This window comes from Chenopodium album, chromosome 5, assembly GCF_948465745.1.
Source record: "Chenopodium album chromosome 5, dcCheAlbu1.1, whole genome shotgun sequence".
Taxonomy (NCBI): Eukaryota; Viridiplantae; Streptophyta; class Magnoliopsida; order Caryophyllales; family Amaranthaceae; genus Chenopodium; species Chenopodium album.
The window spans coordinates 76,796,458-76,816,957 of record NC_137838.1 but is presented as its reverse complement, the minus strand read 5'-3'; the positions used below and the strand labels follow the sequence as shown (position 1 = coordinate 76,816,957).

General features: G+C 32.2%; 2 protein-coding genes across 2 annotated transcripts; both read right to left on the bottom strand.

Moving 5' to 3' along the window:
- Nucleotides 1-120: 120 nt before the first annotated feature.
- LOC145632346 (cytochrome P450 98A2-like) lies at nt 121-5,194 on the bottom strand. The gene is made up of 3 exons (XM_081684699.1): nt 4,544-5,194; nt 1,003-1,412; nt 121-908 (listed from the first exon to the last, which is right to left on the bottom strand). Exons 1-3 carry the CDS (start codon nt 5,028-5,030, stop codon nt 270-272), a joined length of 1,536 nt encoding a protein of 511 aa, XP_081540825.1. The 5' UTR covers nt 5,031-5,194; the 3' UTR covers nt 121-269.
- Nucleotides 5,195-14,377: 9,183 nt separating this feature from the next.
- Nucleotides 14,378-19,131, bottom strand: LOC145631143 (70 kDa peptidyl-prolyl isomerase-like). Its single transcript, XM_081683235.1, has 12 exons — nt 18,923-19,131; nt 17,771-17,857; nt 17,422-17,682; nt 17,145-17,219; nt 16,796-16,876; nt 16,519-16,695; nt 16,342-16,428; nt 16,083-16,249; nt 15,655-15,777; nt 15,402-15,548; nt 14,699-14,826; nt 14,378-14,586 (listed from the first exon to the last, which is right to left on the bottom strand). Exons 1-12 carry the CDS (start codon nt 19,083-19,085, stop codon nt 14,487-14,489), a joined length of 1,596 nt encoding a protein of 531 aa, XP_081539361.1. The 5' UTR covers nt 19,086-19,131; the 3' UTR covers nt 14,378-14,486.
- Between the last annotated feature and the right edge of the window lie 1,369 nt (nt 19,132-20,500).

Sequence of the window (20,500 nt, the reverse complement as noted above, 5' to 3'; positions counted from 1 at the left end):
AGAAGTATGATGGTGATTAGAAATGTACCAAAAAGAGTATTTGTTCAGTAAGATTGAATTGTGGTGCAACCGTTGTATAAAAAATTTTCAGCTAAAGTGATGCACTAAACCATTTGGAAGTAAATCATAACAAGGTGAAACTCCTGTTTCTCTTGTACACAGAAATTACACATGGTAAAAATACAAAAAATATATAGTGGCCTTGCATTATTTCTTTTCCTTCCTTCTTTTGATCAACTCAGGTATGCAAACTACAAATGCTACGAAAATTACACATCGACTGGTACACGTTTATACAAGTGCTCTGCTGGTAACCTTGGCGAAAATATAGCTTGTAGAGGGGTGCTCATGTAGGTGACAATTCCGGGGGCTTCCTTCATTTCAATTTCCTCATCATTTGGTGGTTTCCAATCGAAATGATGCAAAAGATGACCCAACATTGATGTGACCAAATTTATGCCTAGTTGTGTTCCCGGGCAGATACGTCTACCTGCACCAAAGGGAAGTAACCGGAAATCATGACCCTTCATGTCGATATCCTCTTCAAAGAACCGTTCTGGCCTGAACTCTTGAGGATCGCGCCAAGCATTGGGGTCACGGCCCAAACCCCAAACATTTACGTAGACAATCGAGCCCTTAGGAACGTCATATCCACCAATCTTGACATGAGCTTTGGCCTTGTGGGGCAACATAAGAGGGGTTGGAGGATGAAGCCTTAGGGACTCCTTGGCTAGAGCTTGTAAGTAGGGAAGGTTCGAGAAATCTTCTTCAGTCATGATTCGATCCTGCCCAATAACCCGGTCTAGCTCTTCTTGAGCCTTCTTTTGTACTCTTGGGTTCTTTATTAGCTCGGCTAAAGCCCACTCAACCGAGATGGAAACTGTGTCCATTCCAGCAATGACCATGTCCTGCACCAAATCAAAAGAATGGACATCTTAGCTACTATAACATATAAACTTAGAAATTGAATTTTATAAATGTTATCAAAGAATGCATACGTACCCAAAGAAGCCCAATCACGGTGTCTTCACTAAGATCATACTCATCCTTTAGGCCAAGCAAGGCATCAACAAAATGTTGCTTTACACCACCAATGTTTTGAGACTTGGCTTTAGCATGCTCCTCCATGATTTCTCGAGTGAATCGATCCAACCGAGCATTGTGCACAGCAGCCTCACCCTTTTCTTTGTCGAGAGGCACCAACAACCATCTTAGCCACGGTAGGTGCTCGGCCAAGAAGCTTGTCTTGCTACTTTTAAACCCACTAGATAATATACCCTTGAATTCCTTTCCTAAGGGATCCAATTCTCCCTTATCATTTATAAACCTCTTCCCAAAAGTTAGCCTTGTGATGTTGTTAAATGACACTGTCCCTATGTATCGCCTTACTTTAAGGGGCTTTCCTTTGTTTTCTGCACGAACAAAAAATAAAAAACATGTTTTTAGTATCAAAGTTTACCATAATTTCTAGATCAAATTTTGTTCAACTATAATCAAACTTCATGTAATGAACGTACGTGAAAGTTGCAATTGATATGGTGTGTAAGTTAACATTCACGACGTTTTAGTGGTAGTAAACCAAACAAGGCCAACACCGGGTGTTGATTGGTAAACTCGTGCACAAATATGAAAATCGTGTCAAATTTTTCTTTAATATTCGACGATTATTTTCAAATGGAGTATATGTATGTCTTTTAGCTAGGGAATAGTCATGAGGTTTAGGTGATATGTTGGTAATCAAGCAATTGTTTTATAGTCAAATTGAATGGTTTTGTTCAATTAGCTAAAATCAAAATCAAATGAGACTAAAAAAGATAGTTCACCTAACTTAATTATTCCTTCCAAGGAAAAATAAAGCAAGGTATACTAATCTTTGATCTACTCCAACCCAAAAGTCGGCTTATATGGCTCAATATGCTTGACTTTAGCCAGTGTGTCTAGCCTAGTAAAAAATGGGCCGAGTCAAGCGAACCAAAGTTTAGATATGCGTACGTATCAAACTATGTGGTTCAAACCACACTTGACAATCACATAGTTAAAGAATACTTTGTACATTATATTGTGAAACGGAGGAAGCAGAAACTAGCTAGCATAACAATTATTAAAGCGAAAACAGTACTCTTAACGTTGTCGAATGGCTATTGGTATATAGATAAATTAAAGAAGACGTTAAGTATTCAATTTTCTAATCAAGAAGATGACACTTGAAAAGGTGTTTGCCCACTAACTTTCACATGCCCAAATTCATCATTGTGACTTGTGAGATTTGTGACAAAATATTAAGTTTGTACCACAAAATTAAACAGGTAAGATGAGATTAATAATTTGTACATTGCACATGGCTCATAATTATCAATATAATTATTGAAAATATGTACGCTTAACGTGCTATACCATCCTATATTAATTGTATAAGTACGTAGTTCAATCAAGTTTGACCCTATACATTGCATATTTCAGCACATATATAATATTTTCAATTATAGTCTCTGTGATCAACTACTCGCAACTTAATTAAAATCGATTTGATCTAGGTTAAAGTCAAATTAGTATGTTATATATCTCGAGTAAAGTTGTACGGTCAATTTAAGTCTAGGTCAATTTTGAGTTATGTTATCTTAGATAAAGTTATACGACTCCGTATATCAAATTTCTCAATGTAGGTACTCCGTAATAAGGTGATGATGTGTTTGACATGTGAAACAGTGTATACCATTATTATCGAAGAATTATTGAGCTCTATATAATATTCCTACCACATATCCATACGCAGTACAAAAATTATTAAAAAAAATTTAAAACTAAACAAAGATCATGCTAATTAATTAAATATTTAATTATTTACTAATCAACAAATTAGCTGACCCGCAAAGTACGTAGCTGGCATATGGAATACTTGTATTTAGTTGGTATATTTGCAAGTGTCGGGTTTGTCGGCGGGTCATGCTAGGACTAGTATAAGCCAAATACTCGTAGCTCAGCGCATCTTAGTCTTAGATCAGACGGACTTACAAAAAACGTAATAAGACATAAATATAAGTCAATAATTACATAAAAGAATTTGTCAAGTTTAAAGTATAATTTAATTTTAATACTATAACCTCATATTCTTATAAATGACAATCAATGAGTTATTTTTTAATATCATTTAATTATTTTGTAGCTCCTCTTACATGAAAGTTCATTATCAAAGTGGAAAATTTTGGTACATTTTCAGCCAATAATTCCTTTGCTCCACCTAGAAAATGATATAACTCCATAAAGGATGTGGTGTCACATGTTTGTGGTGGCATGTTATTTATATGGTTCCAAAAAAAATTTCATATTTATTTCCAATAGTTTATATTTTACAAACAATCAATTATTAAATAATAAATAAATTGTCTAAAAGCTCCTTCCCCACCACAATATTATGTCGCCTTATGGTTAATTCTAAAAATTCTATGCAAGTGAAAAAATAGAAAAAAAAAATTACATCATAAGACTCTCGTACTCAAAAGATTATGTAGATATTACTAATATTAGTTTGTAGTCAAGCACGCTAATATTATCATTAACTGTATATTTTTTTATGTTTTACCCGGTTCACCCTCTAGATTAATACTCCGTATTAATTTGTAGTCAAGCATGCTAATATTGATCATATTTCACACTCCTATGTTTTTATTATTAGAATTAAAAGTGAAAAGAAAATCTGACAAGAAAAGAAGCCAGGTCAGTCGCCCGCCAATTTTGATGTTGTGAATGAAATAACATTAAATGATCAAACACTTGAAACCTGACTTTTTAATGGGCCCTTCAATTTTGCCGGTTAGCTTAATTTAACAAATTGTTGGTGCCGCACATTCAAACAATTTCACAAGGATTCACAACCATTTTAAGCAACATTAAAACTTGCAACTCCTTTTTCTCTGGCTATTACATGACTCTTGATTGGTAATACCCTCGCTCTTACTTTATCTACCTTTTTCTATTCCGATATCACGCCAACATCAGATTTGCAACCCGTGTAATTGGATGCATGATTATTTCCATAGTGGTTGCGTACAAATACAACTTCTTTTGTGTGTCTTTGTCATATCAAATTTAAGATATGCACTATAGATTAATTAAAAGCATCCTTCCAAAATGCTTGCACTTAAAAAAGAAAAAAAAAATGCTAATTGTAGGATAAAACTTAATTATATTAAGCCATGGTCCCCATTTCTTCCAAATGCTCACTTCTTTCACACAAATTATTTATCCCCCATAAATTCGGATAAAAATATTTAATAGTTCATCAAATTATTCTTTTTATTTCCTAAAGCAAATAAAAGTATTTTACATCCATTAAAAAAATGCATTTATACTTCAACCTACATAAAATTTCCCTAAAATCATTTAAATCACCACAAATATTTCAGATAATGACCCGATTATATATATTAATGGTTAAAGTTATGTTTTAACAGACGTCCTAGAATAGAAACATCGCAACTAAAAAAACAGATAAAATATTCAAAATATAATTATAAAAAAAAAAAAAAAAAAAAAAAAGACATACCAGGTTTAGTGCAATCGTTGAAGAGAGATTCAATCATAGCAGTAACTTCATCTTCTCTAATGGGCCGAAGAGCCTCAAGTCTTTTCTGGGTAAAAAGCTCCAAAGTACAGGCCTTCCTAACCTTAACATAATGAGGCCCATAATCGGCCCAAATAAGATCTTTACCATCTTTACTAAATCTAGCAGATGATCTACTTCTATGTCTATCAGCCAATGTTTGATCATTTTCTTTCAATACTTGTTTTGCAAGTTCCGCATTCGAAACGACGACGTTCAGCTTCGTCCCTAGTCGAAACGAGAGTATTGGGCCGTACTTTTGGGCCCATTCGTGGAAACACTGGCACCGAACCGGCCCGATGTCGTATATGTTACCGACTACCGGCCACGGTTTCGGGCCGGGCGGTAACTTGTATCTAAATCGTTCGAATAAGTTATAGGCCAAGAAAAGCAAGAGCAGTGAAGCAGGGATAATAACAAGAAGAGTCATGATATATGATTTTATGTACTACTAATTTGTTTTTTTTTTTTTTTTTTTTTTTTTTTTTGGTTGTGTAAATTGGTGTTTATTTTTAAAGGAGAGAGAAATAAAAGGGTGTGTTTGGAAAAGTGGGAGGGGGAGAAATAAGGGTTTTAAGGTGAAGTGGGTGGAGAGGGGGTTGGTGATGGAAAAGGACAGGTGGAGGAGAGAGAGAGGGGAGAAGAAGAGGTGAAGGAAGAAAGTTAAACTAAGCTAATTAAGTTAAGCACCTTGTTTTGAATGACTATAATTTGGTGTAATGTAGATGGGATCTAGGAGTTTAATTTAATTTATAGTATTATCTATATGTATTTATTATTATAAACTACAAGTATTATTTATAGTATGGATCCCTTAATATGTATGTAGGCTTTGCTCTTAATATCTTATACTAGTCCGATACAAATTTTCTACTTGATTCATTGTTTGATTAGACCCTGTTTATTTTAACTTTAAAGGAGAGCACGACAGAGCAGAGTAAATTTCGGTAAAGTAGAGCAACTTATTTATAGTAAGCAAAGCAGATCACAACAGGTCAAAAGAAAAGGACCTAATTAGTTATAAAATATGTAAAACTGATTTGCGTGATTCATGTTCACGCTAGATTAAACTATCAAACTTAGTCACACTTTTTCTATATCTCGATCTTTCTCCTAAAGTGGAGTGCTCATGCATGAATACTTCATACTAGTGAACCAATTTGGTCATAGTTGAGTCGAACATTAAAGAACAAACAAAATAGTATGCTTATTATGATTAAAGTGTGCATTAAAAACTGCATAAATTAAACCGCAATATAAAGCAAGTAATTTAATCGATTATATTATATGGACAAGAAGCAATGTCACCTACCATGTGTAGGGTAGACCATCGATTTGATCCAAACAAAGTCAGGAAGACAAAATCTTAATCTTCCAAGGTATGGCACCACACTACAAATCGTAACTAAGAAACAACCAACAAAAATTTAAAAAAAAAAGTAATAATAATTCCTAAAAAGGCAGAAACAATTTGATGACGATAACAAAAACAGTGAGGTGGCTCGGTCTATCTAAGTGTTTATAAGGTTATGTTAGTATGTTTAATTTACCTTATTTTTTCTTATCTGTTCCGATTTAATTTTTTTTGTACGACATATATGCTTTTATTTGATTTGACTAAATTTTCAATCTCGTGACTTTGTATGAGCTAAGGAAAAAATACATCATACAAAGTCTTAATATTAGATTTTTTATTAATGTGTATTTTATTAATTAATATGTAATTATCATTTTTTTTTCATCACGACAGTAAAGATATTTTAGCAATAAAATTAAAAATCACATACTTAAAGTATTTTTAATTCATTTTTATGATCTAATAACAACTTATTTTTGTAGATCTAATTTAATATAAGTAAAAAGGTTTTGAAATAAGTTAAACTAAACATATTCTAAGTCGTCAATCGTTAAGTGATAAGAATTTAATTTGGTTCCATAAAAAATAAACAAAAAAGAATTTGTAATTCTGTGCATGGAAAAATTATGACACAACCAATATTTTAAAATTTTCTCCATTCACAAGTTTATGTTGGTGATTGTGCACATAAATGATTACATTATTTATATTTACAACTTTGTTGTTTGTGAAAATATATATAAAAAATCTATACCAATATATTAAAAGACGTTATTAAGAATGTTAATGTATGTGTCATATAAACCCTGACCTTTTTTCATTACGTCACGTCACCTATCCAACCTTTGATCTCATTATATCTCAGGTTTGAACACCTAACCTCTTATAATCATAATGTTGGTTATTCAACCATCTAAGCCAATCAGCAATCATGTTATAAACATAAAAATATATTAATATAATTGCAAATAACAAGCTAAATAAAAAAAGACACCATAAATATCAAATACATATAATTAATCACAAAGAATAATTAACGTAACAACTCGGTGCAACGGTGCCTGGACTAGACACTAGTTTAATACCCTAAGGTATGTATTTATATAAGTTAAATATGTTATAGTTTATATAGAACATTAAAATAATTTAGTTGAGACTTGAGATTTATAGTAAATCACTGTTTGAGTAAGATATTTATATTACCTTAAAAAAAAAAAAAAAAAAAAAAAAAAAAAAAAAATCTCAGCTCGTATATATGTATGTTTTTATTAGATGATATGTTTTAACTTTGAATACATATAAATTCAGAATAAATTGTGAGTTTTTTCTGTTATTTATACTTGATAATTATCATAATCAATTATGTGGGATCATGTTGGATTATTATTAGTACAACAGTACATGCATGGTCTCAATTTAAATTCTCTATTGGGTGTTCGAAAATCACCCTAGCTAGGTGAGAAGTAGGGACAACAATCCAATCCAATTTCGACCCTACTTCGCCCCGATCCGAGGTAAAAAAATCCGCTCCGAGTTCGAGAAAAAAGTAATCCGAGTTCGACTCCGTTAAAATAATCCAACTCCGAGTCGGAGGAAGGTCAGAGTCGGATCCTACAAAAAATTCGAGAAAAAAAATCCGACTTCCACAAATGTCCGACTCTGACGAATTATCTGACTCTAACTCCAATAGATAGTGGATTTTTGTGTGGGTCATGGTGGCATTGGGTGTGGGTTGTAAAGGCCCAAATAACCCAATTTCTCAAAGTATATTGAATAATGAAAAAAAAACTCATAGTTGGATTGGAGTTGGAGTCGGATATTGAAATCAAAGTCGGAGTCGGAGTCTTGAAGTCGGATGTCGGAGTCTCCGACTTCCGGTCGGGTCGAAGTCGGATTTAGCATAATCCACTCTAAGTCCAACCCGTTGCCATCCCTAGTGTGAAGAAATTGGCTATTTTCAACCATTTTTTTCTTAGATTTATCTACATACTCCGTAATATTTTCAACCATTGTTAGTTTTGTTAATTACAATGTTATAGAATCCTGAAATATTATAGTAATGGCCAATGGGTACGTGGGGCACGTAACAATGTAGCATGGGGGTGGGGAATTAATTATTTTCGGTGTTGGTAAAGGTGGTAGATTTACATATATATATTAGAAAATAAATAAAAAGTAGGAATATGATGAGGAAAATGATGGATAATATAGAGTGGATGGGGGTAGGTGAGTTTTGAAGTGGAAGAAAGTGATAAAAGCTTCAAAAGTGGGACAAAAAGACTAGTGTTTTGGGTTGGCAGTGGTTGGTGGATTTTGCTTTTGATTTACTTATCATTATATTATAAAATTACAAAATTAACCGTTCTTTCAGCTTAATTAGTGATGATAGAGTATATAAAACGAGCTTCGGTTTCAACCATGTTTTTTACGATTAATTTATAGATTTTTTAAAACTGAAGGCCGGACTTCAAGATCAGTTTATGTATCATATATCAATTAAGTTGCTCCATTTGAGAATTATTACTTTTTGATAGTACAATATAAGATAATATATAGAATAATTTCAGTAGAATGGAGAGAGTATGAATGAGTTGATCTCAAATATCCAAAAATTCCTCAAGTTTGTGGAAATGAAGCTCTCTAGATTTTTGTCCAAGTCAAATATGGTTGCCTAGTTCAATTAGCTTGTTTCTCCTCTTGTCAAAAGCCAAAAGTTGACCTCAATTTTATCACATTATAGATTTATAGTACCAACAAATTTGTATGTTTGGTGTTACATATGTACGTCATAAATCATTTTTATCTTTCGGCGTTTTTAATATACTCCGTAGTTAGTACAAACTTTTTACAATGTACTAAAAAGTCTAAAATTGATATGTACATGTGGTGTTGGGCTTTTGTCACTTTATTAATCATCATTTATTATTATTATTATTATTATTATTATTATTATTATTTTCTTACAATGGTTTAAGCAAATATAAAAACATTACAAACTACGAGTCTTGCTAGCTCTTCTATTACAAAAGAGAAAATATCAAACTACGGTACTTTCATGTTTGATCTTGCCGATTTGAATATCTGCCACTTGACTTTGAGCATGCGACGAGGAACACACCGGTATAATATGTACTTCGTAAATAACTATATAGCGTCATAAATCATTTTTGTCCAAAATGGGATAATATTGGATTGATTCATTTAATAAAATTGTTCATTATCTCAGATGTGCGACATGTGGGGTTTGAATCTTGCCATGTCAAGATGATTTAGGATTTTTATAATCTTAATTAACTACTAGTCTTGTAATATTGATTTAATCTAATGTATAGTATCAATTTTTATAATTTTTTTTCCTAATCTATGATTTGTATATAATGAAGGTTATTAATAGCCGAATTGTGCTACAATTTGACAATTGTAAAAGCCAAATTAATATGATACATGCGTATGTAGAAACAATTTAAGAAATTAATTTGTTAAATAAGCTTATCATCTATAAACTTTGAGATAAACTAAACTGATTGTCAAAATCTGAAATAAAGTAGAGATTTTTTTTTTTCCCCTTAAAGAGGGAGGTGTCATTGCATGTTTTTTATTTTTCAATTGACAAGTAATATTCCATAACAATACAAGTCATCTTATTCTAAAAACGACGGTCTATTTATCTTATCAAGTAATACGTTTTTTTGTAGAAGAAATTGCATTATAAGACATATTGAACGAGTGCAAGTCAAAACTTGATAAAATGATGACACATTATCTATTAAATAGGGGCTGTTTCTTGACAGTTGAGCTATATAATTATATGGTTTAATTTAATATTGTTGTTGATATTTGATTTGGGTCATTTAGTTATTTTATCCTTTTAATTTCCTAACATTGAAAAATTTATGCTTGTTGTTGACAATCTTGACATTTTGGCTAATTGTTCACTAAATTATTAATGTGTGATTGTGTGAACCTTAGACAACTCTAGTTGCAATCAAATTAAATGTTCGAGCTATCTTTATTGGAACGGCACAAAATCGGCTAGCTTGCCTTTGCTTGCAACTAGTTGAGGTTTATTAATTATAGAATTGATGAACTTAAGAATTCTCAATTATTCAATAAGGTTGTTGTAGAGGTTATGCTTAGTTTAATTGTTTTAGATCTTATCTTTTCTTTTTCATGCTTTCAACATGGAAAGTAAGATTCTGAAAAATGTCATAACACAAAGTATTGGGTGAGTCCGTTTCACCATATATAATTCTTCTCACCAAAAACTAATATATAGATCCAATAAAATGTATAAAACTTTAAAAAATTAATATGAATATAAATGCCCATAACTTATACATAAATTTCAAAAGTTGAGAAAACAAAAAACTTAAATGGAATTGTCAAATACCTTATGTCCGTCTTATTGTGAGTCCGGACTCACAAAATAACTATTCAAGCCATAATGATATTATTGGTGTTCTTTCTCATACATGATAAGAAGTACTGTATATGAGAAAATTGGTTGAGCTATTTTGCTACTCATAAATTAACTCTAATCATTTTTTTTTTCATATTATATAAAAATATGAATAGTAGATGTTTTTTTTAGATGTTATTAGGTTAAAGGTTGTTGGATTAATTTTTAATTATTCTTTTCCTTATTATAATTTTTTATTGATAGAGATTTAAAAATATTAATAACTAAATTTCTTATTAATTAAGGTAAAAGATGAACTAAAGTATTACATTACAAAATTTGGAGCGAATATAATGAAGCCGTACATGTTTTACCAATTTATTAAAAAGTACTTTATATGTGGTGCATGTTTTTCCAAATTGAAAAAGTACATACTTCATATATGGTTGTTGAGTCAAGCTTGATATTAGAGGTGTATAGTAGAGATTCTAAGTCATACGTAGTACATGATATTGTGCTATGAATGTGTGACAAAGTTACATATATAAATTTGAATGAGACATGGGTTCGTTATATCATCAAAGTATATCAAACGATTTGAAAAGAAGAGAGTCTAAAGTAGTCATTTAATATTATACGTGTATTTTAAATTAATATTAAACAAGAATGTATAACAACATTGTATATCAATTAATGTATAATTAATATTTGATTTTAACTTAATATTACAACGTTTGGCTCATCGTGTACATATCGTTTTCTTTAAATTGTATAACACATTATCACTATAATTAGGTAGCGGAATAAAGTGGGTAATATAATGCTAGAATAACTTGCCAAGTATTTTCAATCTAAGACAATTAAGTGAAATTGACTTAATTTTACATGCTCCAAACAAGTAATCAATCATAGTCGTGTTATTCTCTTTTTTTGACTAACCAATAATTTTAAAACACTATAAATTAAGAAAAGTTAACTTGCACTCTGCCAAACTAGTCTTACTTGCATGTATAAATATGTTTAGAGTACCTAATTAGTAAGAACCTAACACAATTTATTATCTTAAAGAATTAATCAATTTGATGTTAGTCAATTGATATTCACCTACTACTACATATGTCTCATTCAATAATCTTTTATGGGTGGTGTAAAACAATTTTTTTTTTTTTTTGACAAAAGCAACTCAAAGAAAACTTACAACGAGAAATTAACTAAATTACATCTACACCAACCCGCAATATTATGCGCTTTTGTAAGCTGATCCCTACTCACTTTCCAGATAGTACACATATCCAAAAGTCCACCCTCCTTCACTAAGACACCAGTAGTCCAAAGAAGTCTCACCTCCCGTCTGTTGGGACAACGTAAAAGCTGAATGAGAGCCATCGAATCAGTGAAGATTGTGATGCGTCGGAAACTTTTTAGGCGAGCCCATTTGATGGCTTCTATACAAGCTAAGAGTTCAGCATGTAAAGCTGAAATGGCTTTACCATAACCTCCTCTCCCATCCTCGTAATTAACTGCATCCAAAGAATAAGCCCAGCCAAAACCCGCATTTCCAGTATGTTTCTGCCAAGAACCATCCACCATGATAATTATCTCCATATTCCCTTCTAGAGGGGTACCTGGGAGAAAATTTTGTCTTCCAATGTTGATTCTGCAAAAACCCGGTGGATGATCTCCTGTACTTTCCAGATTACGGGGGACCATCCTATATCTTCCTGTAGGATTTAGGAAAGTGTCAAGACTATTCATTGTTTGGTCATAATGTCTGTAGTAGTCTGCTAAGTAACCCCGCTCGTTTCTAAAGACCCTCCCATTCCTGGTTAACCATAGACTCCACAATACTCCTATGAAAGTATGAAGTCTCTTACTATTGTTGGATGTAGAATATCTTCTTACTGCAAAATATTTGAATAAATAATTCTTCCGTTTTTATAGATAAGTTACTTTTGTTTTTTTTAGAACAAACACTTTTGTTACACTATTACATATTGTTCTTACACTATATTTGGTGGTTTATATATAAGAAGTAAAATGATAAGGTCTTATTTGATTCACTTGGGATTGTTTGGTTACAAGAAGAAAATGGGGAAGTGGAAAAAATACTATACATAAACCTCAGGGCTATATGTAATGAGCTAATGAAAAAATTAATGAAAATATAACATCTATCTATAATATATATTAAAATGTGTTCCTAATCAAGGACATACGCCATGTGTCACCCCTCTCATCAACCAAGAAGATGTCACGTCAACAAGAAGAATTGATATATATCAAATAAAAAATATTTATGTCAAGAATTAGACTCGAATCCATGAGAATATAGATAAGAAGCTAGACCATCTTTGCTATCTAATACTTTTGCTTATTTATTCTTCTTAAATATAGTGAATGTAGGGCTCAAGTTTATTTTTATTTTTATTTTTATTTTTACAAATTATTTTCTTCAACTAAATATATAATAAAAGTATTTTAGATTAATAAAATTCATGAAAACTATAATACGAAATAAATAATATTTAATGTATAGACCCGGGGCATCACCCGGGTTATTAAACACTAGTTAATTATACTATGGTGCGCGTGATTTCATCATGCATTTCTAAATTAATTGTATACCAAATAAGGAATGAAAGATCTTAAATGTCTATATTCATACCCCTAAGAGCTACATATAGCATTATCCTTTATTTTATTTATTTATTTAATATTTTTTTTACTTGATGATTATACGGAGTATTATTTAAAATTATTATAAAATTATATTCTAGTTTCATATATATTTATAAAATATTTTTTTAATAATTTTTTTTATAATTTAAGTTATGAACAATGTAAGTTACAAAGGTATGTATTTGCACACGTAAAAAGAAATCGTTTCATTTAAAAGCGGAGGAATTAGAAAAATACCATTATATTGACTATTATATTGTTGACTTCTTTGAGAGATTGTTATATGCATTCGGGTGCACTGTACACCCATGACTCCATGAGTATTTTGTTCTCATTTTGATGATTGTTTTTCATTTAATTTAATCATCATCAAATGAGAGCAACAATTAACCTTGGGTATACGGTGCACCTGTGTGTATATAACATATTCCAGATTTTTGTTCCCAATCCTTTTCGAAATTGACATCTAGAATTTTTATGACATCATATTATATCAGCATCTTGTATTATTCAAAGCATGATTAATTTATAAAAAATTAATTCCACTTTTGGATTATTCAACGATACTTTTTAAGTGTCAATTTTCTTAATCTTATTAGTGTTTTTGGGTTGTTCACTTAACCTTGGTCTAATAGTGTGGAGTGATGCTGCAAATTTGACATTTTTATTCTTCTTTTGTACTCGCCCACCGTTCCATTATAATGAGCACTATTTTCTCCAAGAGACTAAAGGCTATGTTGGCTCCAATGAACACCATTGGGCCAAGCCGAATAAAAGCCCACATTAGAGGGAAAAAGACCCATGTAAAGCCAGTATGGTTCTTTCCTAAAATCAATTGGTAATAGGTGGAGTAACACACTAACAACCGTAACTTATCATCGATGATTTAGTGGGTTTGATAGATTTCCCTCTCTAATTATATTTCTGATCAATCACTACTTATTAGTAGTTAGCAAACACAATACTCGTTTTTACTTCGGGGACGAATTATAATACTATACCTAATTTTACACATTTGTAACATGTTAACATGGCACATATACTACATGACTAACGTTATTAAATTCTACTTGAAAAAGCATGAAAATCTGAAGTATAAAGCTTGGAGATCTTATTATAAGAAGTATATATACTACATCCGGATAATATATTGAGACTAACTTTTGGATTGTTCATTAATTTAAACTTATAGTATCTAAATTTTAATTTAATGTTAAAAATAACACTATATAGATGCATTCGTAACATATCATATTCAAGTTTTGTATTGGTTCACTCAAATTTTACGAATTTTAAATTATTAAAAGTACGAAATGATTAATCAATCAGAGAAGTGCATGTCTTTAATAACTTTCATCGATAACACCATTTATATAATAAATGTACGTATGACATTCTTTGATAAGATCATTTAGATGTAACGACAATAATTTAGTTACAAATAAACAAATTTAAACCATTTTTGAAATCATTGTACCAAACAATTGAGCTTGGTACAAAGCATGCTCCTTTTGTTTAGTCTTAATCATCTGATACACAAGCTTGATTTCCCTGTTAATCCAAAGTAATTAAGAAAGAAAATGTCAATTTTTGTTACATGAAAACATGATTATTAGTGTGTAATAATGAGGTTTCGAGATAATTAATTAAAAAATTAAAGTACCTATTATTTGGATCAATTGTCAAAGCTCTTCTGCTATCAGCTTCAGCTTTGTCTAAATCAGAAGTTTGCAAATATGCTTGAGCTCTTCTAAATAAGGCCTTTGTGTTAACTTGATCAATCTCCAAAACCTACCACATTAAATTATATCCAAATGTTTAGTAGTTAGAATTACTTCAATTAGCATTAATCTAAATATGTCAAACCTATGTGTCTAAAACGAGTATAAGTTGTGGAAAGTTGAATGATTTCTGTTAATGAAATTCGCCTTAAAATAGGTGTATAGGATATATAAGACTAAGAGTAGGGAAGCGGGAAACAACTTGTATCACATCGCATTATTCTTGTTGTTGATACGCTAAGAGTTTTCCTCGTAAAAAGGGTCTTATACTGTCACTTTCTTTACCTTTTATGCAAAAGTAATACTAAAGTTAAAGAGTATACGTGGTTTGTTAAAATATTGTACTTTGTATATAACTTTATTTCCCGGGGTTTGTTTTGACATAAAACTGGAGCAAAATATGGGCATTTAGGCTGCCAATTCCTAGCCCAAATACAAACTTTTGATGTTGTAAGACTAGTTTTAGCCTTACACCAGTGTGACATGGCTTGATTTTACCGGGTTTAGGCCGAGTTTTTTGGGTGTGATCCGAGCCATGATCAGCTCCACACAAGATTGATTAGTAAAAAAAGGGTTAGAACAGACCTTAGTGCATAGTGTTGCAGCTCCAACATAGTCCTCCAATTTAAGTTTACAGGCTGCATTGTTTAGATTGCAAGATGATAGTAGCGCCTTTGTTTGTTGCTTTTCCTCATCTGAGAAATTGTGGTTGAATTCAATACATTTTACAGCCTGCATATACAAAGTGTACACCAGATTATGAGTAAATTTCCTATCAGAAAACTATTGTTAATTAATTAATACTTGTATTAGTCACTAGTTAAGTCAGATTTCTTGCCTTTTCATATTTCTTGGAAGCAAGCCAGAACTTCCCTGCTTTGAACAATTCATTTCCTTCCTGCTTCTTCTTCTCACACGCTTCGATCTTCTCCTGCTTGTCCATCTTCCAGACGGGTTTATCCTGCAGAACTTCCTTGCCTTAAACAATGGTATAATGCATTTTATTTGGACATTTCATTTTAATTTGAAGTGGTGTAGATAAATTTTCAGATTTTTTTTTTCCTTGTTTGTGCTAGACAGGAGAATGTGGTAGACTCGGCTATTTTGAAGATAAATGTGAGATCACATTAGTGATCTTACCCATCGAATCCCTAAGATATTCGAGTGTCATGGATCCTTGTGGTCAAATGAAGAGTCCGAGTAACAGAGGTCACCCCACTACTTGAAGTTACCTGGGACTTAAAAGTTGCAAGAGCGCGTTTTTACCTTGGTGAAATCAAGCAGCTCAACCTCATATATAACTTTTGGATTAGCAAAAACGGTATCTGATGCTTCAGGACTTTCTTGCACATGATCAGAAAACACGAACACTTGGGACTTTTCTCCCTTCTTCATTGTCATTATTGCTTTGTCTAAGCTCTCCTCTACTTGATCTGTTACAAAATATGACAAGCATAAGATTTTGAACATATATTTTGATGATTTTGAACACATGTTTTGATGTATACATGTATTTATAATGTACCTTCTAAGCACATATACTCGAATGGCTCATCGTTAGACCCCTTTTGCTCGAAAATTACTCCATCTTCTCGTTTGCCAACATATATCACTATGAAATTGCCAATTATGCTTAAGAATTGAGAATGTAAATCCTAATCATAGTAATCAAAGGATGAAAAATGCTCGAATAGTTCAGCACCTTTTACCAAAGAACCCTCATTCGGATACACAAAACCTTCACCAGCAGAAATAACCTTCTTTAGGATCTTTTTGTCACCTAGGACATCCACAACACTTCTCCAAGATAACAGCTCAAGAAGGATAGTTATGTTGGAACTTCGGGCTTCTTCGCGTCCAAATTCTACTTCAAATCCATCTGTAAATCTATCTTATAGTTGGTGTATGATCTTGTCAAAGAATTAAGCATTACATAATTACATTACCTTAAGAAAATATATTGTTTGAAGATAACTTACAAGAGAACCTAACAGAGAGCTCTGCTTTTTCGTTCCTTCTCATTGTTTTCACTGCTTTATGGATGGCAGGACATAGCTTTCCTGTGAACATACATAATCCTGGTAATTAACGACGTCTATTGACAAGAGGGTGCCCCAGTTTCTCACGGTGAGAAACAAATTTTGTTTCTCACATGGCATTTTCGTAAATAAATCAACAACTTTATTCAACTGTGGAGCCCACAATAATGAAAAAGTTATTGATTTATTCACGAAAATGTCCCCATGAGAAACAGGGAATTTCTCCTATTGACAATATGATTCAGAGAAATTTCGAGTGAACTGTATGTGTTTGATTGAACGAACTTACCATCGCCTACATGAAGTTGCACACTCTCGGAGGTAGAATGTACCGTGCCATTTTCAAGCTTTGCTTCATACTTGACTAGCAATACAAGGAAAGAACAACTTAATTTGAGTAATAAATCAATGTAATTTTAACAAGAACATTTTTTAGGCACACGTCAAATAAACTTTGACTTAGTTTAGAAAGTGACCTATTATTTTGAACACATCTAACTATTTATTGTAGACACGTTCACAAAACTTGTGCACAAAAAACAATCCTATCGCGTATGTATGATCACCTGAAACCTCGTCGCCATCTTTAGGAGTCGCCCAACCATCACCTTCGGTTATGATCTTCTTTAGTACACCTCCATCTCCTGTAATATCCCTAATGGTGCTCCAAGATATCATCTCAACATCAAAGATGACGGTTGAATGAGGCGGAATGAGGGGCGAAAAACCGGCCTCTCCATAGGCTAAATGAGGCGGTACCTTGAAAACGGCCTTCTCCCCTTTCTTCATTGTGACAACCCCTTCATCCAGACCCTTTATAACTTCACCTGTATTATTTATATTCTTCTATAAATCTTGTCATTTGATGAGCAAAATGAATGATTTTACATTCGAAAACTAAATTATAGTTCTAACCTTGTCCCAATTTGAACTTGAAAGGAGTTCCGTTTTCATGACTTGATCCCAATGAAGAACCATCCTCAACGTGCCCACTGTAATGAACTGTTTAACACACTTAACAATGTAATAACATACATATGTAATTACTTCTTTTTTATTTAGCAGTTTGACTTTTACACTATTCTTTTGTTTCACTTTGACTAGTTTTGATGATTTATGGCTAATACAGAAATATACTCATGTGGAATCTTGTTATATTTGTCTCGATTTATACTGTTTTAATATCAAATGTTTGTAATTTTTACGCATCGATAATTAAAGATTAAAATCAAGTATCAACAAACGTGAAAAGATTAGAGAAGTGGTACAACTATGAAAAAAAAAAGAGGAAGTATAACTTATTGCTCTCTTAAGTTAAGAATATGAAATGATTTTACAAAAAGACCATTAGTAATGGTAAAATCACTTCATTAATATAATTTAGCTAATTACATATATATATATATACATATATATATATAACCGTAAAGTGGTACAACTATGAAAAAAAAAAAGAGGAAGTATAACTTATCGCTCTCTTAAGTTAAGAATATAAAATGATTTTACAAAAAGACAATTAATAATGGTAAAATCACTTCATTCATATAATTTAGCTAAATACATATATATGTATATAGATATCTAACCGTAAACTACTTTTTCTTACAAAGAATTAATTATGACGACAATACATTTTTTTCTTCATCCTAGACATCTACGAATAACATAAAATTGGGGTGATGACTAACTAACAAACATATAATCACATTAAAGTCGATAAATATATTTCTAGTTTTCATTTACCTTATTATGTGATTAATTTAGGAAGTTGATGAAGAATAAATAATGAACTCTACATGTAAGAACAAAATAACACAATAAATGTAATATAACATGGCTAGTTAGTGTAAAGTGCATAATATAAGTGTATTACATTAGAAAATCAACTTCAAGGTGAAATAATCAAAACTCTACGTAACAACAACAACAACAGAGCGTTAGTCCCAAAATGATTTGGGTAAGCTAACATGAATAGTCATAAAGAATCGTACAATAAAGAAACAGACAAAACTTTATGTAACCAATAATAATAAAAATTACAAGCTAAGATAGATTATTGAGGATTACCTTCAACTTCATCACCGGGAAATGGTGTTTGCCAAGAGTTTCCATGACGTAGAATCCTCTTGGTAAGTCCATGGTTTCCGATTTCTTTCTCGGCTAACGGTGAAGTTAGAGGTTGTTGCTCATGAGTTTGTGGGTTGGAAATGGTTGGGAGGGAGTCCTCCATGTTTGTTGAAACTGAGAAGGACAAGGAGATAAGCCGTTTGTTTCCCTCCTTTGGATTTTTTGTTTCAAGAAAGATTGAAATAAAAGCAATAAATCTATGTATTCATTAAACGACACCGTTCCAAATTTTACTATCTTGTAAAATCATCTTAAGGTTTGGGCCACAAATTGGTTTTGGTCTTGGGCTTAGGTATGGATTTGGGCCTGACCCTTTGATATGAAAGTCTTAAGGTTGGGCCACAATTTGGTTTTACTATCCTTTAATTTGATATCATCATATGAAATTTTGTTTGAATCAAATATCAATATTTTATATTTTAGCTATGCATAACTAAAACTATTCATATCAAAATTTGTCTTAGACTCATAGGAGTTAAGGTGAAAAACTGTACATATGTTGCATGTAAAGGATTGTGATTGACAATCTAAAGTCAAACACAATATTAGAGGCATAATCATGAGCTGTAGCTATGCCTTGATTTAAGGAATTCAATTCCATTATCATAGCTGTAATTATTCCTTTGATATTATCCTCCTTGATTCAAGAGGTTGTAATCTTGTATTACCGTATTTAGTTAACTCTTATACTACTAAATATATACTTTGTGAATATTCAATGACAAAAGTATCCTTTTTCCATCACTCTCTATATGGTATCAGTCGCTTGATCCAAATTAAAACTCAAATTAATTCAATTTTTTTCCTACTTCAATGGCTCTGTCAAACCCCAACACCTCCTATCAAATTCCCAATGGCAATGATCCCACAAAACCATTCACCTTTCTCAACATTAACAATGCCATCAGGCTTACCGCTACAAACTATCTTTCATGGAAAATGCAAATTGAGGCCATTCTAGTTGGTCATGATCTCTACCAGTATGTTGACGGCACTCTCCCTTGCCCTCCTCCTACTATCACCACTGATGGTGTGGAAAAACTCAATCCCGACTTTTCCTTTTGGACTCGTCAGGATAAGCTTCTAATAGGTGCTTTAATTGGTACCCTCTCACAAAACCAATACCCTCTTGTCTCCGAAGCTCGAAGCTCTAAGCAACTTTGGGACATTCTTGCCAAGACATACGCCACACCTAGCCGTGGTCACATTATGCAACTCAAAGATCAGTTCAACCGCATCACTAAATTCAACCGAACCATCACCGAGTTCATGCAATCTGTCAAGGCTTGTGTAGATCAACTTGCTGCCCTTGGAAAGAAGATGGAGCGTGAAGATATAATTGATCGAGTACTCCTTGGTTTAGATGACTCATACACCTCTGTCATTGAATCAGTGAATGCTAGGGACATCCCCATCTCCTTTGAAGAGCTACATGAAAAGCTAATCAACAAGGAGCTAGCAATTCAACAAGCTCGTGCAGACACATCCCTCCCTGCCACCGCCTTTGCTACGACCACA

Bases quoted from the DNA above. Each gene is read 5' to 3' on its own strand.
- LOC145632346 (XM_081684699.1), bottom strand. From the start codon at position 5,030: ATGACTCTTCTTGTTATTATCCCTGCTTCACTGCTCTTGCTTTTCTTG. The intron at 1,413-4,543 runs GTATGTCTTTTT...TTGTTCGTGCAG, and splicing joins CAACGATTGCACTAAACCTG to AAAACAAAGGAAAGCCCCTT. The intron at 909-1,002 runs GTACGTATGCAT...GATTTGGTGCAG, and splicing joins CCGTGATTGGGCTTCTTTGG to GACATGGTCATTGCTGGAAT.
- LOC145631143 (XM_081683235.1), bottom strand. From the start codon at position 19,085: ATGGAGGACTCCCTCCCAACCATTTCCAACCCACAAACTCATGAGCAA. The intron at 17,858-18,922 runs GTAATCCTCAAT...TGTGTTAAACAG, and splicing joins TCCCGGTGATGAAGTTGAAG to TTCATTACAGTGGGCACGTT. The intron at 14,587-14,698 runs GTACTTTAATTT...TTGGATTAACAG, and splicing joins ACAATTGATCCAAATAATAG to GGAAATCAAGCTTGTGTATC.